Source organism: Aethalodelphis obliquidens, unplaced genomic scaffold, assembly GCF_003676395.1.
Source record: "Aethalodelphis obliquidens isolate GAN/ISIS:26980383/991018 unplaced genomic scaffold, ASM367639v1 scaffold22, whole genome shotgun sequence".
Classification (NCBI taxonomy): domain Eukaryota; kingdom Metazoa; phylum Chordata; class Mammalia; order Artiodactyla; family Delphinidae; genus Aethalodelphis; species Aethalodelphis obliquidens.
This window is the reverse complement of record NW_020837966.1, coordinates 18428210-18455840: the sequence shown is the minus strand read 5'-3', so window position 1 is coordinate 18455840 and position 27631 is coordinate 18428210. Positions and strand designations below refer to the sequence as shown.

Genomic DNA, 27631 nt, shown 5'->3' with positions numbered 1-27631 from the left:
TGTCCTGGAAAAAGAAATGTAGCAAGGCACAGGGTTTATGTGTTAAAAATGCTGGTAATGCCCCACTTCAGGATATAATCATCATGGTTCTTTTACGTACCTGTACGGTCTTGGCTAAGTTGCCTTAAACATGCATGTAAATATCAAAGTATATGAAGAAACAGAGAGTAATATCTTGAAGCCTCTTCCCCGCCCCCCCCCCCCCCCCCCCCCCCCCCACACACACACCCGGAGGTTTTAGGTTATGAAACGGAAGGACTTTTCTTTGGATGTTTTTAGGGCTGTTGTAGGGCCTTCTCTCTGTTTTACATTATTAGCGTGTGTCTGTTTTTCCCTTGGTGTCTTTAATCATCTCATCTTCCTCAGCACCAGTAATCCCATAAAGAAATAGACTTTTAGTATCATTCTGACTTTGTAATTCTTTAAAATGTAAACTATAGCTGGGAGAAAATTACATGCCTGCTGATGTACCTGTTAATGGATTTGTTTAACTTGGTACTGTTATTCCTATCTACCATTTTTGGGGAAGAAATGCATGCTTTCTGGACATCTGATGTCCGTGTAGTCTGATGAGTGACTAGCTTACCTTTGATCTGTCACAATTCTATCATGAGATCTCGGCTGTCAACTAACAGCATCGTTTGGTAGATAGTATTCATTGAACTAACAGTTTAACATCACTAACAAGGTGTAACATTGATGGAGGAGACCAATTTGACTGCCTTTCTGTGAGTCTGATGACGATGTTCTTCACCATTATTATCACATTGAAATTTGACCCAGAAGGATGCCTCGTTGTCAGTCAGTGAGTTCCTGTTTTATTTACCGTTTCTCCTTCTGGGCGAGGGAACTGATTTGCTAGCCTATTGGACTAGAAGGAGAGGAGAGGAGCATTAATGTACTCGGTGGGCATAACAAGTGTAACAGGGCATTTCTCTTTGTCTTTATTTGCTGGATAAACAGCTTACTCTTGAAACACCTTCAAAGTTCTGCTTCTGTCGAGGGGAAAGTGTTAACACAGTTCTTAGAAACCGTGGTGTGTTCTTCCTTCTTCCGACCTCCCATGCACCTGACCCAGAAATCAATTAGTCTGAGTTGAGAAATAGGTGGCTTGTTCTTTCCATGCGTATTTACTCCCCAGAAAATAAAACTGGGTGTTGACTTGTGTGGCTTTATATCACTGTGCTACCGTCCACAGACAAGCCTATTCACTATTGTTTCAGTTGAATAAATAGTGGTCGGAGGGTCAGCCATCTTCGCAGGTAATTGTTGGTGTGCAGACATCAGCGGTGGCCTGTTAGCTACAGACACACCCCACATGTCACCTCGCAAGGTGTTGGAAAATAATAGCCCAGATGCGGCAGAACCGGACACGGGATTGTGTGGTGACCTTTCCCTTTGTTTAATTTGCCTCCGAGGTTTAATTTCAGGGGACAAGTCATAATTGAATATGCCTAATAACTAAACGCTCATTTGGGACAAAATCCATCAAAATATAATTGGCATTTGATTCTTACGAAGGAAGAAGAAACCCGACTTGGCTGTCGAGGATGCGTTCGAAGAATATCTGACCACTTAATGTATCATTTGAAGCCTCCTTTGTAATATTTATTAATTGCAGAGACTCGGGCGTTTGAACATTTTCGTGGAGAACCGTTAGGAGAGACCAACTGTTTTTGTTAACGCTCCTCTCAGAAAGGCGGGGAAGGTTATTGGTCTGCTGTGCAATAATTTACTCCTCTTTGATATGCAAACGATCCGCGGTGAATATAAAAAAATCCTATCAGACTCATTTCACAGTTCTTAACCACTCGGATTCTCTGGAGTCCATCGCCTCATTAGACCAGTGCTCTCCAATGCTAGCATAATTAAAATCTTTAACAGTTTAGCAAAGTAAAGATGTTTGGCTGATCACGTTGAGATGATTATCTATCCATTGTATCCTAAATGACAAAAATAAATTAAATTTAGACCTTGGCATTTTTTATTATGTGTTTCAAATGAATGTAATGCGCACAGCCTTCTTTTTAAATTCAGTACCTTAGGTTTGGTCAGAAACATGCCTGTTTCGGTTACTGCTGTATAGTGAGAAAATGGCAGGCTTTCTAGGATAGCTGGGTTCCAGTTGATTGAAACAATGCACTGTGATCCAGACGTCCAGTTCTAACGCGGCATCGCCTTGTGCTGTCCAGGGGCTGTGATCTCTTCCAGGTTGTCCTCCTAGGTTGTTGTTTTTGTCGGTTGCCGTTCAGAATATTTTTCTGCTCTGTGTGTACGCACTAGACTATGCCTGGAGGTAGGATTTGGAAATCCTGAGCTGCAGAGGCATGCCCCCAGAATAAAGGCTGCAGGCCCACAATAGTGAGATTGGCATCCTGATTGTATCTCTTCTTGGGGGAAAAAAAAAGCAAGTTGACACTTACTGCCTGAGACCCATGTCCATTCTGACCCCCTTAAAAACAAGAGAACTTTACTGCTCCAAGTTTCTTTCACGTTTTCATTTCATTCTGCAATGGTTCATTAGCATGGATCTAAGAAATGACAGTAATAATAGTGTTACTTGTATAAAAAGTTATACAGTTTTTCGGTAGACACATCCATCAATTAAGCATGTGGTACAAGAAACCAAAATTAATGAGGAAGATAGGTGTGTTAATGAAATAATCATAGTATAATCAATTTGACTGTTAAAAGTTGAAAAGCATTTCAGGAAGACAATATGAATTCATAATTTATGTCTAAAAGTGATTAATAAAAACTGTATTTAATAACAGAGCTATTTGTCATCATTTAAGGCTTAAGCACAAAAATTATTCATTTTGTGGCTCGTGTTGTCATAATAGTATAGTTGAACAAATTTATTTTGAGCCCTTCTTTGTGTCTAAAACTACAGTAACATGTATCTGCATTTCCCACCCCCCCCCCCCCCCCGCCCCGGCGATTAGAAACAACAGTTTGGATGGAGGCATACAGTCCTTGCAAGAAGTAACTGTGTTTTGAATCCTTTTCACGGGTGTCTTTTACGTGTGATGAGGGCACTTCAGGGGGAGGACACGTTCGTTCCTACCGTATTTGCCTTAGTTGAGAGGGAAGGAAAAAAAACTGAGCGCACCCAACCCGCTCCCCCCAACGCTAGGCTTTGTTTACTGACTCTCTGATTTAATTACTGTTTGAAGAGGATGGAATTAGCTGTTAATTGATTTAATTATCCAATTTGTTTGTTTCAGGCATGATTCCAACAGAACTGCAGCAGCTCTGGAAAGAAGTGACAAGTGCTCATACGACAGAAGAAACCACGGGCAACAATCACAGCAGTTTGGATCTGACCACGACATGCGTCTCTTCCTCTGCACCTTCCAAGACCTCCTTAATAATGAACCCACATGCCTCTACCAACGGACAGCTGTCAGTCCACACTCCCAAAAGGGAAAGGTAGGAACGCCCATCTGAGACGTGTCCAAAGCTGTCTCTGACGCGGAGGGGTGGGTGGCCGGGCCTCGCCATATCTTGGGGATCTCTAATTGGATCCATGTGACTGGAGTGTGCATATAATTACTTCAGAATGTATTCGGTGTGGTGTGGGTGTGAAGCATCTGATTCTTGTCACCTTTTCAACATGGAATTAGCACTTATGTAGATCGAACCTGAGCTTAGGAACTCAGGCAGAGTCTTCTGGTCTCTCATCGGACGGGTCAGATTTCCACGCTTCCAGACTTACTCCTTCTGCCAAGTGCCCGCTCCATACGAGCTGATTTCCTTGGCTTTAAACGTCTTCGAAGGGAATAGCGTTGTCTGCTGTAGGCTGTGTTGAATCATGGTTTGAGACAAGGTAGAACGCACACTACTTGGCACTGCCCTCCTTGAAGGCAGGGAGCCCATCTTTTTCATCATCGTGTCCCCAAGGTACTTGACCTTTTTTTTTTTTTTTGGAAACCGTCAGTGAAGGTTTGAGGGATGGAGAGATGGAAGGGGTCCACGTGTATACACACACAAGCATACACAGCCACTTTCTCCTGCTCATGGGACATATGGTAGCATTGACTCAATTTCTGTCTTCCTGTTTGGAAGTTAAGACTTTATATTTCTTAATTGCCCGGAGCTTCACTTGGATGTTACTTGAAGCTGAGGTTGACTGGGAGGTCCCAGACATATCATGTGAGAAGACAGCTCTAAGAAAAGGAAGCTGTGAATCCATGTTAGTCTACCTTAGCCACGCAGAACTATTAATTCCACCTTTCAGTGCTTTTCCAAAGTAGAAAGTATATATAAAACCTTTTTTTTTCAGTTTACTGTTTTTAAACTGTTTCCTGTGTATTTCATATGCAGAGTGTCCACCCACAGAAGGAAGGAAACCTCAAAAGTAATAGGTGATAGTAAGGGTCACTTCCATCAGGAAAACCAGATTATTTTGGTTGTTTTAATAAAAGTGACCCAGTGAAAGAATTTTGAATTTTATTTTTCACTTAAGCAGTTACACATATAATTTCATGTATTTCTTGAAATATTGAACCTTAGGAAGCCCACTGATTGAATTAGATGTGTATCTTTATACCAGCAACATTTTATCCATTTAGAGCTTAGTAAACACAGAAAACAGTGTACGAATGTTTGTGTGTATCACGTTCCACCCTAAAAACCATGAGAGGTTTCCAGAGATGAGATTATATATGTTTTAGCCAAAACTTGCAACTGTCCTTTTAAAATCACTTTAGAGTTTCTGTGGCAGACACAGAAGGGCTAAAAGATGCTTATAACTTACTGGTTTAGAAGAGCTTGAAAAACAGAATGGTGGGCGGTAAGAATTAATTTGGAGCCATTGGACCAAATGTGGCTTCTTTTGTTTCCAGTGAGCATAGATTTAGATGTCTGGAGACCAATCTTGGCGCTCGCTTTATAATCTCTTAGAATGCCTTTGTAAGTAAACAAACAAACAAACCAGACCTTAGATAGCTTTTGAAGAAAAGGTTCTAGGCTGTTGTCCTTTGCTCTACTTGCCTTTGGTGTCCTGAGGTTGATGCTGTTCGTTGACTGCAGAGGGATCGAATTACATCTTTATCCATAGGCAGAGCAGGAGGCCATACGCTGAAAAATGCCAACTGATGCACTTAAGGTATTTGTTGTAATCTTGTCAGCCATTGTGGAGCCTGCACAGATTTCCTGTGACACAGAAAGCTCTCCCTGTTTAGATGCACCATGCTCAGTTTCATTCTGAAAGGTTATGTATCTGGAGTCAGGTAGTAGATTAGCAAGGAGGCGAATAGGAGAAGAATAGCCCTTTTCATGTCTTAAGGTGCATTCGAAAGTAAATGGATCTCAGAGGCAGTCTAATTCTAGGAGAATCAGTTTGTTGGATTTCTCGTTTTATGGTCCCTATGTGTCTGCACAAAAGTTGGGCTTAATCTTCATTTATACTACCTGCCAGCATTCGAATAAGGATCGGAAAAGTATTTAGATTCCACTGAACCTTAATCTGGATGTAAAAACAGGCTGACTTTTCCAACTGTTCATGCAAAGAAGAAGCAACTATGAAATTATATGCTACGTGCTTAACCTCTTGGACCTCTCAGGTTCTATTACCTGGGAGGTTCCTAGGCATGGCTGGGTTAAAACAGATTCTAGTCAGCACATTTTAACCGAACGTAGCAAATTTGGCAAATGAGTACCTTAGGTTAAAGATATGTCAGAAACTTAACCAACTTAAAAAATTGATCACTAGAAATGCAATTATTAGTTAGCCAGCTTTGTATATAAGGACTTATAATGAGTGTTTTTACCCTCTGAGGGTTTATTTTAAAATCTCGTGTGATATTACTGTTGAAATAGAGGAAGATGGTTAAAAAAAAAAAAAAAAGCTGTCACTATCGAAATATGTTCTCACTTACACAGTGAGTTGTCATTTGTCTCAGGAGTCCCTTGGAGAAGTTTCATCCCTTACTCACCAAGGGCATTTGTGAAATGGGTCTCTTTCGAAGCTCTCCCTTGATTTCTACGTGATATTCCCCACCACATCCCGCCCCCGGTGCTCCTGGACCTGTAGCGTAGGTTACCAGCTTTAAGGATTCTTTCTGAAAGGACTTGCGGAGTGCTCTGTGTAAAAATTCATCCGGCCACGGTGATATCGTGAGAGTTTTGGTGTGTTTCTCAAGTTGCGAGTCGTCTCCCGATCACGACTGGGCCGCGTGTTTCCATGCCATGTGGAAGACCTCCCCCGCCCCCTTGCATCCTCCGGGCTCCCATGAGCCGCCGCCGCAGCAGCAGCTCTGGGGTTTGGTGAGCTGCAATCTGTTCAGGAGATAAATCATGTGCTTGGCCCGACACTCCTACTCTCCTCTTTAATTTGTCTTACACAAGGAAAATTATAATTAAATCATTCAGGGTAAACCCTTGAGTGTAGAGAAGGGAAAAAAAAACACACTTTGGTAAAGATTGCCAGTAGAAACCCACTTCCCCGTTGCGCAGGGTAGAGACATGTATCAATATTCAGCACCGTCAGGGGAGGAGCGGCCCATGTGATTTGCGAGGCAGTTGCCAACGCTCACGTCAGGGCTTGTTAAGATCCTGTCCCTGTGCAGTCACGGACCTTCCACGTCGTTAGAATTCGGCATTGGCGCCATGCTTCGTGCTTTGATTTCCTCCTGAGAATTTAATGAATGTTTATGGTGCTGATTTTATATATATATATTATATATACCTGTAGTATGTATATATTCATTGGCGCGATAAACCTACCTCTGTTGTCAGGGCCTGAGAGAAGCGTGGTGGGAATGAAGTTCAAAAGGCAGGAGCTAAAGAGAGCTACAGAGGGAAGCAGGCACATTCATACCTCTTACTGTCATTGAATTCCACAGGACCAGGGCGTCATGACTTCTTTGGTAAATAGACAAAACTCCGACCCCGGGATACCTGTAAACACGAAGATAACTATCTCGTTTCCGTAACTCGTCTGACTATCTTGCTTTAGGAAATTCCAAGTTTTGGTGTGGGTAAACAAAATCAACGGCGTGCAAATGAAACATTTATTAAAATGCTAAATTTAGTAAAGCCCTTTGAGCTTCTAGGATCAAAGCAGCTATGTAAATACAAATAGCAATTACTACTTAAGTAATTGCCTGAATTAAAATTCTATCACATTATATCATGGTGCACTAGGGAAAGGGCAGGGAACTCTCATTTAATCCATTTTTTTTCTCTGTGCCAAGCAGCTGGCTAAACTCTTACCTTTGGAGGGATGTCTCATTTTAGCCACGTGACTGCTGGGAAACAGCAGGGTTTATTATACCCATTTTACAGGTGAGGAAGTTGAACCATCAAGATTTAAATAAGTGACCTGGGGTCACAGAACTCGTTAGTGGCATAGCCGAGATTGAAATTCAAGTCTCTCTTTTACTTCATAAAACAGCACTTAGAGATTCCATTCAGTATAGAAGTGAACACTTAATTATGACAAACTAAAATCAGTGCTCCCAAAAGAAATTTTGAAAATTCAATTCAACAACACGTGTATTGACTTAAAATCCTAGAGTTCCCTCTGTTAAGGTGGATACAGATAGTTCCTAGGCGTCTCGCGAAGGGAGGGTGGGTGGAGAGGATTTGCAGAATGTAAATCATTTACGGTCTGAAATGGCACATAAAGAACAAAAATGGACCCCATGCAGGATTTGCACACAGGCAGATGCAAAACAAGCCTCTCCCTCCTTTCAGTGTATCCTGACTTTCCTTCCTGCCTTATAAATCTTGCGTTTCCTCATTGAACACATCATCTGGTCTCTATTCTGTTTCAGCTGTCCTTCTGTAGTCCATGTCAGAGATAGGCCTTTTTTCTGATCCTCCCCAGCTTTTTGCTTTTAGTTCAACCACCATTAGTAGATGTTTTATAACTTGAATGTGTCTCAGATGCATAGCTCTTCTAAATATTTGTTCCAAGGTTTTCCTTAAGCATTTGGTGAAAGGTTTCTTTAAACTCTGGAGAGGTCCCAGGTTGTGCGGCCTCTTCTTGCTTTGAGGCTGTCATATTCTCAGAATCAGGTGACCCACGTAGGGCACCTCCCTCTCTCTCTCTCTCTCTCTCTCTCTCTCTCTCTCTCTCTCTCTCTCTGAGGCCTAACCTGCCTTCTGTCCCCGCAAGTTACCTTCCTTTTCCTTCTCATCTGTTGACACAGCCCTGTGTATTCCAATTGCTTGCGATTTCCACACTTCCCAGCTGGCAGCTGCCTTCAAATAACCCCTGAAGGTTTTTGCTTGGCTCGTGGACTTTCAGACAGTTTCACTTGATTCACAGTCTCTGTTTTTGATTTGTGGCCTCTTGACATATTGCCGTGGATTTGACTATATAACAATAACATTTGTGTTGACCAGCCCTTCTGTTTTCAAAAGGCAAGGGACTCTGAGTCGTGGACATGCTTGGTGTTTCGTTTCCCTTTCTTTCTTTTCTTTTTTTTTTTTTTAACTAAATCCTCTGTTGATGAATAAATATTGGTGCTCTTGGTTTCCTCACTAACATTCTAGAAGCTTGGTTTCAGAACTCTTCTGGTTACACAAGCATTTAGCTTTTGCATATTTTCATATTCATATTTAGGGCCTCTGGAGCCAGAAATTTAAGTAGTAAGCTCTAGGTCCTGTGACTCTGAATAGGTCTTCCTCATTTCAACCTTTTTTTTTTTTGTAGTTTGAAAATCAGATCATTTCTTTTGTATTTCTTTTGATTCGAAGCACTGGAGCAAACTAGCGACCCCAAATCTTCCCTCCCTGTTAGATTCTTTTGGAGAACCTGCAGTCACGTTGTCCCAAATTGTCCTCAGAATTCTCACTGCTACTTCTTGCCCATATAGGTTGAGGCGTTTGATCTATTACACAGGTCAGCAAATTATGGCCTACCGGCCCACTTCTTATTTTGTAAATAAAGTTTTATTGGAACACAGTGAGGCTTATTCATTTACACAAAGTCTGTGGCTGCTTTCACACTACAATGGCTGGCTTGCACACCATCGTAAAGCAATTATACTCCAATAAAGATGTTTTTAAAAAAAAAAATGGCTGGCTTGAGTAGTCACAGCAGAAAGCATATAGCCCACCAAGAGTAAAACATTTACCATCTGGCCATTTACAGAAAAAGCTGGCCGACTCCAGCGTTAACCATCAGACCAGTGTTTCCCAGATTGCCTGATGATAATGTCACAGGTATTTGTTAAAACATAACTGCTTCCTAGGCCTCTCCTGTGAAGATTCCATTGGTCTGAGATGGGGTGTGGGAATTTTCTGTTTGTCGTGCCTACCCTAGATTCTTGCTCCTCGAAGCCTGTAGATCAGCAACTTCAGCGCCACGTGGGGGCTCGTTAGAAATGCAGACTCTCAGGCCCCACCTTGGATCTTCTGAATCAGGGTCTGCATTTTAACCCAGTCCCCGGGGCCTTGACGTGCCCATTCAAGCTTGAGAAGCACTGCAGGTTAGCATGCTCATGACCTGGGTGTGGGCGCTGCTGGAAAGAACAGAGTTTTCCCCCCACATTTTGATGATGCTCCCAGACACGTTCAGTCCACAGAACCAGTGGTTTGCCATTCCGGTGTGAGCCAACAAGGTACAGGTACTGCTACTGCTGGAAGGAATCAGAAGCTGGCATATGATGGTGATGATCAGGCAGCTAACTTTTATTGAACTATTACTTTGTGCCAGTCACAATGCATAAAGGACTCGACAGAAGCGTTAATACTGATTTTCCCATTGTATCCTCACGACAACCCTGTGGGATCCTGTTCTCTTTGTACAGGTAGTGTTGGGCCCAGAGGAAACTTATAACTTGCATGAGCCAACCAGCTAGTTAGGGACCAGGCAGGGACTGGAACCAGGGTGCCCCCGAGCCTAAAGTCCTTGCAGTGGCTGCCACGTTCTGCTGGTTTCCAGATGGGAACCACTCTGCTCATCAGAACCACCTGGACTCCACCCCAGACTCTGGCTTACAGCCTCCAGGGGATAGAGCTTGGGGATCAGAACCAGACCGTAACCTTCCAAGGTTGGGCCGTAATTAGGGAGAAGCCCCACGCGTTTCTCTGCGGCCCATTCTTCTCCCCCGCCGCATCTTTTTGCGAAGAGGGAAGGCAGGGCGCTACACACAGGTGATGAGAAGTGGAGAATATAGAAAGCAGGCGGGGCATGTCCTGTCAGGTGTTGTAGGGACAAGAAAGAGACAAGGGTGCAGCCAATAGCAGAGGCCTACACTCAGGTGCTGCTTTCTGCCCCAGAGCAGACCCTTGGCAGCGTCAGCTGTCCCACGTCTATCTGCAAGGGAAGTCGCCTGTTTAGGACAAAACTGTCCCTGCTTATGTCGGAAAGACGGTCCTGGGGACATAGCAACATTTCATGCCCCAAAGTGCTACTGGGTGTTTGGCGATCATCGCGTTTAGAAGAGCTGTGATCAGTTTCCTCTTTCTGCTTGAAACCAGTTGCTTCTGGGTTTTAGAGTTTGGCGATCATCGCGTTTAGAAGAGCTGTGATCAGTTTCCTCTTTCTGCTTGAAACCAGTTGCTTCTGGGTTTTAGAAGTAGAAGGAAAGCTTCTCTTAGGGTGGTGTGCCATGGTGCCGTGTCACCTCCCGTCATTCCACACGTTCAGGGAGGGCAGAGGGAGCACACCTTGAAAATACTGCCACATCCTGGGGGATCAATTTATGGATTTTCTTGACTGTTCCCTTCATGGGGTGATGAAAAGAAAAACCCAACTGTTATTTTCAAACAGCTGTTATGTCTTATCTCAATAAAATGCCTTTTACCATAGCACAGCATCATTAGACCCTATAAATCTTTTTCTATTTATTGTGTTTAAATGATAAATACTTTCCAATAAAATGACATCATGGGTCTGGAGAGTCACATTTGTTTTACAAGTTTCTCTTAAATTCGGTTGATTTTCATTTTTTTTCTCCCTTGGGATACTGCCTAATGTGAATCTCAACCATGGGCCATTTCATGTCCAATGTCCCAGATTTCTCATGAAAAATCAGCTTTGAACCCCCATTTTCTTTCATCATGGAGGTTAGTCATTCTTTTCTGATGAGTTGCTCTTGCCGATACGGTTTTTCCCACCCTCTCCCTTGGTTGGCACCCAGGTATTCCATAGGTGCTCGCACTTGTGTGGAAACACCTAATATACGTTAGCTTTCTTAGCGTTTATTCCATACCAAGGGTGGAAAGGAAAGCACACGACAGAAGAACGGTGAGGACCCGTCTTTGGGGAGCTCTGATGGCATAGCCTGTTGTACTGGCTTTTGCCCTTTTACCTGTAAAGAGTCTGGTTGAAATGTACACTTTACCCCTTGGACTAACTGAATAGAAGATTTTCTTTGGTGGCTGTGGACCCATCCAAAAGCGGAAAGGGAGGCCAAGGGTCAACAGAACGCTGTGTGACTTGGAAAACTCCTAGTGGCCTTCGCGCTTCAGTGACAGCTAGGAGTCCCGTGTTTTTCAGCCAGCGATGGGGCCCAGTGAGGAGGAACCTATCCAAGAGGCTGAAATGGAAGGCACGTCCTTTTTTTCAAGATTTACCAAGATGCCATTTTGCACCAGGGCCACCTGGCAGCCTGGCTCTGCGGCTCTTTCCAAGGGAGGCACCACTGTGCAGACCTGCTCGCTCGGGTGATACAAGTGAGCGGCCACACGTGCACGGCCGTCCTCACTTTCTTTCTTCCACCCCGCTTTGTGATCCGTCAAGGCCCAAGTATATTACAAAGCATATTCTCCTCATTAAAACAATAGTGGAAGCTCACAAAGGGAAATTGTTAATATGTGTTCCAGCTTGTCATTTCTGCCTGTGTGAATAAAGCAGATAACCGTTCCTCTGGGAAACTATTTCGGGAATTGAGCAACAGATACGCTAGCCAGAGAATTCTCCTAACTGTAATTTTCCTTTTTGTGTGTACTCAGAAATAACATCCTGCTGGGCTCCTCCGTGCCTCTGCACAGACAGAGCACAATTGCCACAGCCCAGGTGGTGTGACTACGGGACAGTCCCCTGGGCACATGTCGCCAGGACTTGTACAGCTTGTTCAGTGTCTTCGTCCATATGGCAGCGTGTCCCATTCACAGAAAGGCGCCGGGGCTGTGCCTGGTGGGTGCCGTGGTCAGTGTAGTGTGAAGAGAAGCCCTCCGCTCCCAGCGGCCTCTGTGGTGCAGTTTGCTTAATGGCAGATCTGAGTTATCGCGCGCACACGCGCGCACACACGCTCAACTCAGAAATTGCAGAACAGTCTTGCTGGTTTCCTGCCCACGTAACCCCCCCTCCTTTTATTTTTTTAGAAGCCAATGGTTAACCCAGCAGGTATAATTCAGGTCCGTGAAACATACCTGGTTCATAGAAAGTCATTTACACATACACACACACCTTTCTGGGTGGTTGTTCGTGAATTAACTCAATTTAAGTATGACGTGCCTGTCCTAGAATTCGTCTATAAACTCTGCAGTTTTTGTTTTTTTCCTCTCTCTCTCTCTCTCTCTCTCTTTTTTTTTTGTATTGTGAGAACTTACTTTCATTGTACAGTTCGGGTGGCTGGGCTAGTGGTTTTAGTCTTTACATCTTAAAAAAGAGAAAGGGAAAAGGAAAAGCAAATCATTACCAGCCTTAGAAATCTGAGAGTAAGGCATTCCTTGGAGGGCTAGAACTGAAAAGGGAGAATCTAGAAAACAGATTTCCCAGTGAAGAAGGTGAAAAACAGGAACATTTTAAAAGGCACTTTGGAAATTTTACCAGAAGGCAAAGCCTTCTCCATTTATATCCCCAAATGTTGTTCTGCTTTTGTGTAACTACTTGGATTCTCGTCTGGTAAACAAACAGACCCCATAGCAACTGTAGCTGATGTATTTGTACTACCTGTAAGACTTCCCTAAACAAATGGGCACACTTTTATGACCTTCAGATTTCATTCCTTTTATAGTCTTCAGGGAAATCAGTCAAATGGCAAGTTGATCTTCCTTTCCTTTCTCTTTCTTTTTCTCTTTCTTTCTTTCTTTTTTTCCTTTTTTTAAAAAAATATGTTGAGGGCTGTCTTTGAAGGATCTGTTCTGTGTGTGTATTTTACATCCTGGCTGTGAATGTTGAGTTTGAAGGTGTATTATGGCAAAAGGAAAGAGAAACCTAAAGTGTTTGTGTAAATGATGTGGTATTTGCTTTCAAGAGGGGCTATTTTAGTCATCTGGTGGAATTTCAGGTTATACATCCAAAAGGCTAAAAAACTCCACTGAAATGATTACTTTTAGACCTTCAACTTGGACAGGCATCTCTGGCTTCGTGTCTCCTTTTTTATATCTGAAATATTGATGGTAACATTCTGGTATACATGAGCCCCTATATTCAACTTACATTTTTCCGTATGAGTCATATTTACGACGAGAACAAGATGTCTCCGTGTTAAAGATCAGTGTGAGAAATAAATGGCAGCTTACTTTAATTAGAAAAAAAAAAATGACACCAAGAGCTGGAATAATCCAGTAGTGTTTGAATAAATTAGAGGATTGTACAGACAGAAGTAAGAGAAACTTAACAAGGATAAATGGGGAAGTTGTCCAGAGTTCAACAAAAAAAAAGCCTGCCTTTGCAGGACAGAAGTCACCAGACAGTACTGAGGCAGGTCCGCTTATTCTGCAAAACTTCACTAACCCCGTCCCAGGTGTCCTAGGCTTCGAGGGATAGAACCATGAGCTTGACAAAGTCTGACCCCGTGGAGCTGATGTTGCAGTGGAAGAGAAATAGAACAAACAAATAATCACGTAATAAAAAGACAGATAGGGGGCTTCCCTGGTGGCGCAGTGGTTGAGAGTCCGCCTGCCGATGCAGGGGACACGGGTTTGTGCCCCGGTCCGGGAAGATCCCACGTGCCGCGGAGCGGCTGGGCCCGTGAGCCATGACCGCTGAACCTGCGCGTCCGGAGCCTGTGCTCCGCAACGGGAGAGGCCACAACAGTGAGAGGCCCGCGTACCGCAAAAAAAAAAAAAAAAAAAGACAGATAGAATTAAGATCTGAAGAAAAAAAAAAAGTGAAGCAGGAAGAGCGGGGCTAAGGTCACTGTTTGGATAAATGGGTTTGGGAAAGCCTCTCTGAGGAAGTGACCCTTGAACAGACATGAAGAAGTCAGGGAAGAGCTCTCCAGGCGGAGGGCACAGCAGAAGCAGAGGACCTTGAGGCATGTTTTGCTAGATCATGGCTCTTACCTCGATTAGTGCGGGGGCGGCTTTGTTGTTTAGCGGTTAGGAGTGTGGACTCAAACCGGATGGCCTGCATTCCAGGGCAGGCGGCCCACTCCACGTACTTAATCTTGGTGTGCCTCAGTGCGCCCTCTGTGAAACGGGTCTGTTACCAAGCCTGGCCTCATAGATGAAATGAGTTCGTACACATTTTAGTCTCTGGCACACAGGCAGTGCTCCGTGGATATTAAATGATTATTGATGATTTAATTAATTAAATGTTAATGACTCTTGTTTATTGTTAAAGTCATTTATTCATTCAAGCCGCCTTTATTGAGCATTTACATACTAATAACTCTATAGGTTCTGGGAATTAAAAGATGACTCGAACGTAGGTCTTTCCCTTAAGGAGCTCACAGTCTAGAGAGACAAACAGAGGCAGACACTTGCCAACGCAGTGTAAATAATGCAGTGATACGAAGATAGGCAAAATGTGATGGCGTGTATAGTTTGTTAAACACGAGCCCTGGTGGAATATCGTCACGTCTATAGTTCCACACAGCCCCCACGTTTGCCTCAGGTGAGATTTGTGGATGCAGTGGACTCCAGGAAGGAAAGGTTCCGTGTCCCTTGTCGATTGCCACATCCCGGTCATCTAGCACAGCCAGCCTGGCATGCGGTTGGTGCTGCATTTCACTGCAGAGACCGCGTGTTCAGAACATAGCGAATTTATGAATTTAATAAGGCTCAGGAACTCGTTAATAGTAGTAGCTACCTGTTGGCCACGGATGCTGTAGAAGTACCTGGTTGGTCTTTGTTGATATTGATACTTATGTGCTCCAAACAGGAGGGAAAATGTGGATTTCTGGTTACATTGATTCTCAGTCTTTAGCTTGCATCAGAATCATCTGGAGGACTGGCTAAACGACAGATTGCTGGACCCTAGTCTTACTGTTTCTGATTCGGTAAGTTGGGGTGAGGCCTAAGAATGTGCATCCCTGACAAGTTCCCAGCGACCGAACTCTGAGAACCACTGCTGTAGGACCTCCCAACATCTGTCCTGACTCCATGGCCTTCTTCCCCTCCTCCGATTCGAAGTGACAGAGGAGGGATCTTGATAACTATTATTCACTAGTCTTTCGGACAGTCTGGGTCCAGTGCCAAGACTCAACATTTCAAAGAGAACAGGTCTTGAGACTGTGACCCAATGTGAACTATTTCATGGAACAAAATTCATTTTAAAATTTCCTGATGTTGGCCTTTAAATCATTTGTAAGTACTCTGGCTCTTTCTAAGTTTTTTTTTTTTTTTTTTTTATGTATGAAATTGCTTTTTGTGCTTTAGTCACCTGCCTTCTCTCATCCTATTCCTTTTAGCATTGAGCTTCAATTGATACTCAAAGGCCCAGATCAAATATTACAGAATTTTATGTTCCAGCCGTCTGTTCAATTCTCTCTCTTTCCCCTCAGCTGGGGAATTGGGCAGAACTCTTCTGGAGAGGATGAGAACTTAGTCACAGTCTATACCAATGACCTCCAAATGTGTTTGATTAGTCACCCCGTGAATATTAGAACTTTTGAGTATGCACCCCTACTAAAGATACTTTTAATCAATTATATACATGCTTAATATAGTACCTGTAGTATAAAAATTAAAGAGTAAGAAGGTGAGAAATGTATACACATAGGTACACAAGTATCTATTCATACAAAAGCTCTAATATTAACACATGCATACAGAAGTGGTAATATTATCCTAGCGCCCTCCCACGGATCTTCTTACACATTCCAGTTTATAGACTCTGATCTAGGAACCCAACACGATGCTTAAGCACAAAGTAGGTGTTTCGTAAAACATGCGGCGGGACTTCCCTGGCGGTCCAGTGGTTAAGACTCCGCGCTTCCACTGCAGGTGGTGCGGGTTCGATCCCTGGTCAGGGACCTAAGATCACACGTGCCATGTGGCATGGCCAGAAAAAGCCCCCCAGTAACCAAAACAAACAAACAAAAATGCTGAATCAAAGGCAGAGAAGAGTTTAATCCAGTGACCATTAATGAAGCATCTTGTACTGCTGAGACATAAAAGGAATGACATAAAGTAGGAAGTAATTCTTAGGAAACATAAATGCAAGTGCCTAATGGTTTTGAGCCACTTTATTTCTCTAAGTCCCTTGTCCCTTCACCTCCTGCTTCCTGATCTGGCCCTCACGCTTCTGTTACGTGATTCTTCTGGTTCTGGAGTATGCTTGTGCTGACTTCCACAGAGTGTCAGGGGCAGGGCTTAAATGAGAAGAATTAGTGTTGGAACTTTCATTTATGCTCTTTGGTTTTCCGGGTCTTGTTGTTTCCTCTAACATATGGACAGGGTTCCACACAGACCTTGTGACTCACCAGTGCAAACACTCGCATGGACGTAATGCGCATGCCTGCCTAATGGTGTTAATATCTTTTGGATTAGTGGTCCCTATGTCTGTATTGACACAGTTGCTCACAGCCCCTCTTTGGAAAGCATTCTGTTTTCTTAACAAGATCCCAGTGTTAATGCTGCCAGTGGGAAACTCTCACTGACAACCTCAGCATAGCGATCGCCCTTATGGGTGTCAGAAACAAAAGCTGGACCTCTGCCTCTTCTTGTCCTTTTCCTTTATGTATCCCTTCACTTGTCACCGTGCAAACAGGCATTCGGCCTTTGTCATCACCCGCTCTGTGTTGGTGATGGATCAGAACACACCGACCAGCCCACAGGTACTCCCCCTCTCCTTCTCTGCTCCGTTGTCTTGCTGTGCCACAGGCTTCTGAGAATCAAGATTGCATGTTTTGCCCAGTGAATCTGAAAAGGGAGGTGGAGCCAGATTGGAGGGGATGGTGAAGAGAGTAACTGCCAGACTTATGACCTGTCATCATGGCCCCCAACCTCAAGTTCTTACCATTGGTGAAGCAGCTGATTTACCATCGATAGTCTACACGTAGGATGCTCCCTGGTCCTAAAGGACAGGGTCTAGTCCTCGAAGCATCCGACACACTGCCCTGTGCTCTTGTGGCTTTTGTGGGTCTTTGTCCCATCAGTCACGGATAATTCTGAGGCTCTTCCTTCCCTATTGAAAATTCAAATTAAAGAGACTTAACCACTGGGTCACTGTCGACTCAGGAAGTAAACCCAGTTACAGACTGCCTCTCCTTGAGGACTCCTTCACGCACTTTTGTTTTCTGAAAGTTTAGTCATTTGAATGTGTGCCCCACTGTCATGAGGTTTGCCGTATCTGCTTAGATGACTATTGTAATTTATATTATTTTCTTTAAATCGAGTCATTTTTAATTTAAATAAAATAAGCCTCACCCTTAGACATGATATCTGTGAAACCAGAAGTTGCAGATGCTAGATATATTTTTGGCTAATACAAATTAAAGTAAATCTGCCGGTTTGTAGAAATATGCATTCTTGTTCTTCCTGACATCGTGTGGGCCACCGTTGAGTCCGTGTATATCACCTATTGGGATATTTTGGTAGGATTTCCCTCTCTTTACTGAGGAGGGGCCTTGACTGCATATGGTACTATGCCAAGTGGATTGAAACCCTGCTTTCATGAAACCCCCTGGTTTCCTAGAAAAGCCCAAGTGCGTCACTCCCCTTCCTAAAAAAGTTAATTCAAGATCCTACTTATTCACACATACATCCTCTCCTCCCAGGTTCAGGGATGCCATGAAGGCTTAGAGGATACCCAAGGCAGCCCTAGAGTCTGGGACCTGTGAAGTTTTGAGTTGTTGTCAAACCCAGATTCAACGGTGTACTCCAGGGTACTACTGATCAGTAGAGTGCCTGGCAAACACTGTTCACTGGCCAAGTCACTCAGTAGATCCGTGCTAACGTGAAACTGGTGTTTGCTGAATAGAAGCAGGAGATGATGGCCTCTTCCCGGTGCTAACTTCCTTTAGTCTTACCTGTTTCATTATATTAAAAAAAAAAAAAAAAAGACTTGCATATACTTCTTAAATAACTTTGGGCCAGTGAGAGTTTTCATGAGTTTGTACCTATTGCTTGGTGAGGTTGCCCAGTGTCTCCGCTTTCCATATTTATCCATCCCCAGTTTGCTTTTCACCCCACAGTTAATAGAGAAGACAGCTCACGTGTGTTTCTGTAAGTACGCTCACAATTAGGTCAGATCCGGAACAGGGAACTCTCAAGCTCCTTAGAGCTCCAGGGTCCAACAGCATCAGCGTTACCCAGGTGTGTGCTACACACTCGTAGTCTTGGGTCCCACCCTAGAACTGCTGGATTAGAATCTGCATGTTAAAAAGATCTCCAGGCGATTTACCGCTATAAGAGAATTTGAGAAGCATTAGTCTTTGATTAGCAATGGAAAAAGGCAGAGTGAGCATCCTTACCTATAGATCCAGTTTTAATCCTTTTATCCCACGCAACAATCTTTGAGTCATTCCCTTGCCATCTTCACCGTTTGCCATGCCTGCATATACATATTACAAGTTTTTACTTTTTCTTGAAACTGATTAACTTATGAAAAGCTACCCCTGAGAAGTCACAGATCTGATGTCAAAATTGTTTTCCAGTCTACCCGAGCGTGAATCCATAACTACGAAAGCGAGGGTATTTTTATGTAACTCAGAGTCACCCAGCTCACCACGTTAGTTGCCCATGCCCTAATGGGGTCCATTGTAGAAAGGTGACGCTGTATTTCTTTCAGGATAATTTGTATTTCCAGGGGGGGAAAAAAAACGGACGTAAAAAGTTAATAGGTTGTATTTCAGATGTGAAGTTACTTAAGGTAGCCCTCACGTCTCGAGGCACAATATTGAGAGCAGATAATAACAATAATCTCCATCATTGTTTAAAAGCACAAATCTGGCACTTAACAGACTAATTCACAGTCACTCCAGTTGCAAGTTTTCCTCATGAATATCATATCACAAGGGAATGTGAAATCCTCTAATTAAACATGATTTGAAAAGCAGCAGAAAATTGAGATGATGAATGTTCTGGGGAAGGAGAGTCAAGGATTCACTGCGTGGGAGCGGGAAAGGGAGAAGCATGTGTGTGCATCTCCCAGTTTGCAGAGGACTCCATCTTTCCTTGCTCTAGAGCAGGCCCTTTAATGGGCTTTAGTGAAACACCCATCTCTTGGCGGTGAGATTATAGAGCTGATTGCCAACTTGCTTTGGAAACCTGATTAATAAACACCTAAGGATGGAGTATTTCTGAAATGAGCACAGATTAAGGCAGCATGCTGGAAATGTAAGGCCAAAGTCATGTCCCAACTCTTCAGTATAAAAGAGGCAGCCCATTTGCTTCTCGAAGTGTTTTCAGTGAAAGTTAAAGGAGAAAGGTCATTTTCACAAAGGCACCAGGAAAAAAGATACAGTGCTCGAGTCACCCTTTCCCCTGTTCCCACGTATCATTTGCACTTTTCCAAGGCAAGTGTAGGACCTTTCCCCCCGGATGCTACCGTATAACACCTGAAGAAACTTGACCTGTCCTTTCATTTACTGCAAGAGACTGGGATTTGACTCCTGGCTGGTTCTGAGGAGTTATACTCTAGTATGAAAAGTATTCAAACAATAAACTCTAAGATGGAAAATTGTGCTCGATATATAAGTAATCATCTCTTCTGCTCTTGTGAATCTGCGTTGTTCTTTTTTATATGGTCATCTGTGATCAAGTTCCAAAGCCTGCTCAACTAGTTTGGTTTCATTCAAGTAGACTTACTGTACATATCAGAAACACTTGATATCAATTCGTTCTTGAAAATTTAGTGTAAAAGCTTCTGCAGTCTGATGATATTTTATTTTCAGTTATCACTTCATCACTCGAAATCAAATTCAGGCTCCCATATTCAAACCTAAGAAATTGGGTACGTTATTTAAAATCTTACTGAGAGTAGGTTATGGTAGCAAAGTAGAAGTCAGGGAGATGTGATAAGAACTAAAAAGTAAAGAGAAAAGAGAAAGAAGGAAAGTAGGATCGCTTTTGTGTAAGTTGTCGTTAAAGAATTAAAGCAAAAGAAAGGAAAAGGTTTAAAACGGCAGTGGCTTCCGCTGACGTGTGCTCTTGTTATGATCACAGTTTAGTGGAAAGTACTTTTTATTAATAGGTAGCCCCGAAACGGTGTTTGAAGAGAACACCTTTCTGGAAACCTGAGGTATCTGGAATAGTTTCGTGTTTTGGGCTAGGAATGAGCATCTCCTGGTCACCAAAATCATAGGCTGTGATGGATCTGAGCGGGGAAGATTCCACGGCTGACAGTGTTACGGGGTGGGCACAAAGAAGCGTGTGCGCATGGACATGAGACCAAAGAATTGGAAAGCAGACAGACAGACAAGGAGAGACTTGAGCCAGAGACAGGCACAGATGCGGTTTGTCAGAGAACTGGTGTTCATCATTAGTATCCTGGCTGCCTGCCTCAGGGTCAGCATTGCACTAACGTTGGCTGGATGGATGAAAAGCCAACATGGTGGGAAAGAGGCAGGTGGCCAGTGGGCAAAGGGGGTTAGGTGTGATTTTTTGGTGTATGTATCTGCGGGGGGTGGGGAAGGGTTTAGAAGAAGAGAGCTTCCTGCCCACCCCCCCAGCAGAGGTAAGGGCGTGGATCTCATTCATTCCTTTAACCCATCCTCATTAAGCACCTACTCCTTCTTCATCTTGTCAATAACAAGGGATGTCATTTGTGCCACACCCTCTCTCATCTGCATAACTGGTAGAAGTTTGGTGGAGGCGTTCCCAACTGGGAGAAGCAGCACAGGTCATCATGTGTGATCCCCTTTGGTTTTCAAATGAGGAATTGGAGGGCAGGGCAGTTAAATGACTTGCAGGTTCCTGGTTTTTAGCGCATCTATAATGCGGAATGAGGTTTTCATTCACCTGGCACCCACCCCTCCCCATAGAGAAATATTACTGACCTTCAATAAAAGGGTAAGTTACACTCCATTTATTTGTTAGGCAGAGAGATGCACCAAGTACATTCTGAAAAGACTTTTCAGCACACAAAGGATCAACAGGATCTGGAAAATAAAAACTGTCCCTCGGCACTCATTCCTTAAAATGTTCAGTTGCTCAAGTTTTATTTTTATTAAAAATTTATCGCTGCCCCCCCAATCAAACTTCAAAACTTACTTTATAACAGTGTGATTTCAACAGTTATTTTATATTTTGAGTATAGATTCTTTTGAGAATGGGAGTAGTACATCTGGGGAAAAGAAATCCAGCAAAAGTGAAGCAAAAAAAAAAAAAAGAGAGAGAAAAGAAAAAAAACCCCTCCAATCCTTACATTTATGTTCATTTGGCTTTTGGCAAAGGTGCCAACACAGCACAATTCATCTGGAGTAGAACAGTCTTTTCATCAAATGGTGCTGGGACAGCGTGCAAAAGAATGAAGTTGGACACCTACCTCACACAAAATACAGAAATTAACTCAAAATTGATTAAATGTGAGTGCTAAAGCTCTTGCAAGAGAACATAGGAATAAGTCTTTATTAGTTTGGCTCAGTCAGTGGTTTCTTAGATGCAACACCAAAAGCGCAGGGAAGCAAAGGGGGAAAAGAAAAAGATTGGACTTAATCAAAATTTCAAACTTTTGTGCTTCAGAGCATACCATCGAGAAACTGAAAAGACAGTCCACAAAATGGGAATCAGTGTTTGCAAATCATATCTCTCATCATGGACTTGCGTGCAGAAAATATATGCATGAAAAAAACGTTTGCAGTCCACAATAAAAAGAACCCAGTGTTTTTTAATGGGCAAAGGACCTGAATAGACGTTTCTCTAAAGAAGACACACAGATGACCAATAAGCACATGAGAAGATGCTCTGCATCATTCATCTTTAAACAAACACAGATCAAAAGTACAAAAAGGTACCAATTTACATCCGCTGGGGTGGCTAAGATGAAGGCAGACGCCTAATGCTGGCAAGGATGTGGGGAAATTGGAACCCTCAAACAGTGCTGCCCCTCTCAATCAAACTTCGAAACTTATTTTATAACAATGCGATTTCAAAAGTTATTTTGAAAAAATAGTAGTGCAGCTGCTTTGGAAATAGTCTGCTAATATGTTAACCACGGAATGACCACATGACCCAACAATTCTATTTCTAGTTATATACCCCAAATTATTGAAAACTTACACTCAAACAGGTACATGTACCTGTATTTTCGTATCACCACTATTCACAATAGCCAAAATGTAGAAACCTCCCAACTGTTGATCAGCAGATGAATGGATAAACAAGATGTGTTAGATACATAAAGTGGAATAGTATTCAGCCATAAAAAAGGAAATGAAGCACTGACACATGCTACAGTGTGGATGAACCTCCAAAACGTGATGTTAAGTGAAAGAAGCCAGACACATAAGACCACACGTTATGCGATTCCATTTGTATGAAATGTTCAGAATAGACAAACGTCTGGAAACAGAAGGTCGATTAGTGGTTGGCAGGGACTAGGGGAGTGACTGACATTACACTGTGGTGGTGGTTTTACAACCCCGTGAATATTGCATTATATATTTTGTATACACCATTGAGTTATGTACTTTATTCATTTATTTATGGCCGCACCCTGTGGCTTACGGTATCTTAGTTCCCCGAGCAGGAATTGAACCCAGGCCCTCACAGTGAAAGTGCCGAGGACCATGCTAACCACTGGACGGCGCTAACCACCGAACCGCCAGGGAATTCCCTGAATTATGTACTTCAAATGAATGAGTTGTATGGGATACGAATTATACCTCATTGAAGCTTAGAAAAATGTATTCCATCAATTGGAGCCGTTAGAGAATGCCCAACAGTCTTCCGTAACTTAATATATCAAACAAGATGCTAGTGAAATGGAATACAGTTTATAATTTGGGGTTGATTGGTGGGGGGCAAGGGGAGAAGTTATAAACCCTAATGGGCACAGATGTAGCCTTTTGTTACAGATGAATCAGCAATTGAGCAAACAAACAGAGGGCAAATTTGGAAAAGGGAAAGAACAAATAGGACGAGACTTAGAAGGCAGACGTGAGAACGTAGGTCAGGACACAGGAAAAGCTGGAGGCGTGCCTTTAGGAGAAAAGAAAATTGGCATTGAGGTACAGCGAGGCGTCTGTGCTTTTCTTTTTTCTTCAGATTCTTTTCCATTGTAGCTTATTACAAGATATTGAATATAGTTCCCTGTGCTGTACAGTAGATCCTTGTTGATTATTTATTTTATATATAGTAGTGTGTATGTCAATCCCAAACTCCTAATTTGTCCTCTCCCCTCCCTTTCCCCTTCGGTAACCATAAGTTTGTTTTCTATATCTGTGAGTCTGTTTCTGTTTTGTAAATAAGTTCATTTGTATCATTTTTTTTTTAGATTCCACATATAAATGATATCATATGAAATTTGCCTTTCTCTGTCAGACTTAGTTCACTTAGTATGATAATCTCTAGGTCTATCCATGTTGCTGCAGATGACAATATTTCATTCTTTTTTGTGTACGTATACCACACAAGAAAGAAGTTTATCCTTCTCATCTGTCGATGGACACTTAGGTTTCTTCGATGTCTTGGCTCTTGGGGTGCATGTATTTTTTTGACTTAGAGTTTCCCTCAGCTATCTGCCCAGGAGTGGGGTTGCTGGACCATATGTAACTCTATTTTTAGTTTTTTAAGGAAACTCCATACTGTTTTCCGTAGTGGCTACACCAGTCTACGTTCCCAGCGGTGTAGGAGGGTTCCCTTTTCTCTGAGGTGTCTGTGCTTTTCCTCTCCTTCAAAGATGATTCTCTTGGTTACTACCGCAGGGAAAATCAGCTTACAGGACCAAGAGCATAGGGCCGCTAAAGTCTACAGGCTGCAGTAAGAAGCTGTTCTTAGTTTTAGCAGTGATTCTAGTTCAAGTTTTGGCTGAGTAACGCACTTGGGAAGGGAGTAGTGAATAGTCGCCGCTGAAAAACCATAACCATTATGTAAAATCTTCTCAAAGGCCAGAGTCAGTGTTGAAATTAAGGCTCTGGCTGGTATACTTTGATATAGGAAGAATAAATACCAAAACAAGTCTTAAATAAATGTCAGTGACACCATTACATCATACTGAATAATACAGAGTGTATTTAGTATTAGGTAATGTCAGGAATTATTACCTGTTTTTGTGTAGTTATACTTTTCATGGCAAGTTGGTTCTTCCTAACCTGAAATGCTGTCACTGTTTCGTGTTAATAAATATATCGATTTTTTACATACCAAGGGTCATCAGGAGAAATTTAGATCATGGGGCTTTTCTTGAGTGTGTACTATCTGCGTTTTAAATATTTACACTAAAGGTAAATAATAGAAGGTGCGAACGCTCTTTCCTCAAGTGGATTGGCATCATTCTGGGCTGTACCTTCAAGACATTTTTTAAAAGGCAAGCATTAACTTAGTGTATATCCACACAGACATTAAATAGAATAATATTATTGTCTGTATGAGTCTGTCTCGCATTTATTGAGCCCATGTTCTGTGTTAGGTACCGAGTGGGTAGAGATGAACTAGTTGTGATTCCCTGTCCCTAAAACTTTTCAACCTGGGAGTTCATAGTAAAAAATAGTTTATTAAACAATTGACCCTAAAGTTTTGAAGTTTAATTTTGGGGCAAGCATGTTGAAATCCCTTTAAAATCAAATACATCCATTTATTCAGCACTTCATTCAGCATTTATTCAGCACTGATCTTGGCGGTTTTCCAGAAGTTATACTCCTCACGTGGGTGAGCTACCCGTAACCAGTATATGTAAATGATTGGGCTCATGGGCTTTATCTGACCGTCAGATGTTGAGATGGTCATTTTTCCATCAAGTTTCATCCTGGAAATGAAATTCTAAATTCATTCAAGTTTAACAATTCCTGTACTCATTTTTTTTTTTTTTTTTTTTTTTAATTTCCCATCTTGTCCCTTTTGGCAAGTCCTGAAAGGCAGTAAGGGTATAAAGGCTTGTTCCGCTTCTCTGATGAAACAGAAAAGTTCCCATTCAGGGGTACAGCTAGGTGGGGTCTAACTATGCTTCGTCCGGAATGACTGAAAGGCCAGAAGTGAGACTCAGCCACACAGGCAGCAAGTGTACAGCATTTGCTCCACCAGCATCAGGGTGCGTGGCAGGCTGGAAGTGGAGTCCTGCGTAGCACTTGGTTTTTTTCATGTGTGTGTATGTCTCTGTATGGGTTGGTGTGTGTGTGTGTTTACGTATATTTAACAATTGCAGAGCAAAAAACACCTACAACGCACAAAATTAAAACTTCGAAAGATACAAATAAAATGATACAGTGAAAACCCCGCTTCTCTGCTCCCCGCCCCACCGCAATGCCCGGTCCCCCGCCCCAGAGGCGACAAGTGTTAAGAGTATCGTATGTATCTTTGCAGAGATACTCCACCAGGGCATCACTGCCAGTCTGTTCTTCTTCCTTTCAAAGCCAAGCACTTTATCTCAGACAGTTGTATATTTTAAAGTGTCCAAATATGAACAGCAAGTGACAGCGGTATGTAGCCCGTGTTTCCATGTTTGTAAACTAGAGCCCACGAGAAGGAGAGTGCAGTGTGGTGAGGTGCCGGGGTGCCCGCACCGTTGGCCGGGGTAGGGTTGCGTTAGGTGTGGGACGAGGGTGGGGCAAAGTTGAGCCAACACAGCATGAGGTGAACTTTTAAAAATAAGAACATATAATGCTTTCATGATAAAAAATACAGTTTTAACGCAGAGGCACATTTTCAAGAGGTCCACTGAGTGTGTAAATATGTGCATGTGCCAGGAGTTGGCATTCCTCTAGCCTTCAGGGTGTGACCTGTGATGCTTCTGAGGCTTCAGTGAGTTGTCATTGGTCCTTTTCTTTGAAATAAGGATATTAAGTTGAACCACAAATAAATTCTTAGAGGAGACTAGTTTTTATTCAGTCCAAGGAGCCTTTACAAATAAGTCAGCCTAGAAACAGGGGACGGGGGTTAGGGTGGAGGTGGCCCACGTGCTGAATTATGTAGTTTTATTTCTAGTTGTAATTCCTCTAGTGAAGGCGTGGTACCTTCTTTCCTACTATTACTTTCAGAACCCTCCTGGCTTAACCCACAAGGCACAGTAGAATAACCATTGGCAGTTTTTAACTGATGATGCTAATTTTATATCCCCACTAGTTGAGGCTCCTCTTTTCCAACCTAAAGAAGCACGCAAAATAGGTATAATGGCTGAGAGTGTACTGGGCATGTAGCATTTCTCAAGAGCAACTTAATGGAGTATTAATGGTCAATCTTAAAACGTAGTACTCATTTAACTGAGTGATTCCATTTCTCTGAATATATCTTCTAGTAAAAATCAGTTATATACTGGGATGTTTTGCCTGGTAAAATTTAATTTCTAACATTTTTCCTAAATATTAGAAACATGAAGGGAATCTCAGTGTCCAAAATAGAGGAATGGTTATATCAATTTTGGCAGATAGCTCGAGCTAAGAGGCTATATGACAGACTGTTACACATCAGTAACTGAAGCTTTTGAAGATTAGTGGATAACATGAGAGAGTATTTTCAAAATTATCTAAAATTTAAAAGGATGCAAATCTTCATGCCTAATTTGTCAAAAATTGTGTGTGTGTGTGTGTGTGTGTGTACTTGAGGGTAGTTATTTCTTTTCAAGATTTTTCAAGGATTTTATAACAAATATATACTAACGCATTTAGGATTGTGAAAATACTTTAAATAATGTTAATAAAATTGGTAAAGAGAAGAGTTATTATGGTTGGATATTTTTTCTTTTTCCTTGTAAGATGTTGGTAGGAACAGTTTTCTTTTTAAATGATATCCTTCCCTCTCAGATATTCTGAGAATCTTGGTACTGTGAAGGATTCTTGGATGTTAAATGTTGCCAGTAATTTTTTTTAATTCTATTTTCATATCATACCTCTTTTATTCTTTAAAGACTCTGAAGGTTAACAAAGATAGGTAGTCATTCTTTCCTTCGGTCCAGTGGAATTTTACCCTCGTAACCGCTCAGAGAATATCATTGTATCATTGGGCTTTAGAAACCTCACTGTAACTACCTTAGTTCACTTGTGCTATTCTTTTCTCTCATGGGGGCACCTTTCAGTGCTTTCCTAGGTTAGTTTAATGCATTTTTTGTTTGTTGTTGTTTCCCAGCTTTGTTTTCTATTGTCAGGGAAACTAGCTTATTATTTTCAAATTTTATTAGATTTCCAAGCAAATCATTGAAAAGCCACAGGGAGACCTATGGATCTTTGATAAAGTGTTGTTCAGTGTATACGTGTGTTTGGTATTCATGACCCTCAGTTTAAATGTTCATAATACATTCACTGTGGATTAATTATAAGTCAGGGACAAGTGGCGTTTGTGTATGTCTGCTCTACGAATGTGAATCGATAAAATATATGACTACACATCCTGGGGGTTATATAAACTACAGGCCTCTCGTGTGTGTGTGTGTGTGTGTGTGTGTGTGTGTGTGTGTGTGTGTGTG

At 42.3% G+C, this 27631-nt stretch overlaps 1 protein-coding gene across 7 annotated transcripts in view; it reads left to right on the top strand.

The window, feature by feature from the left end:
* Positions 1-27631, top strand: part of FOXP1 (forkhead box P1) — a 597337-nt gene that overhangs the window by 509831 nt on the left and 59875 nt on the right. For all 7 annotated transcript variants that reach the window (XM_027121390.1, XM_027121389.1, XM_027121386.1 and 4 more), the window contains one exon: positions 3228-3432. In XM_027121390.1, coding sequence (XP_026977191.1) covers positions 3228-3432 — 205 coding nt within the window. The remainder of the gene's footprint in view (positions 1-3227; positions 3433-27631) is intronic.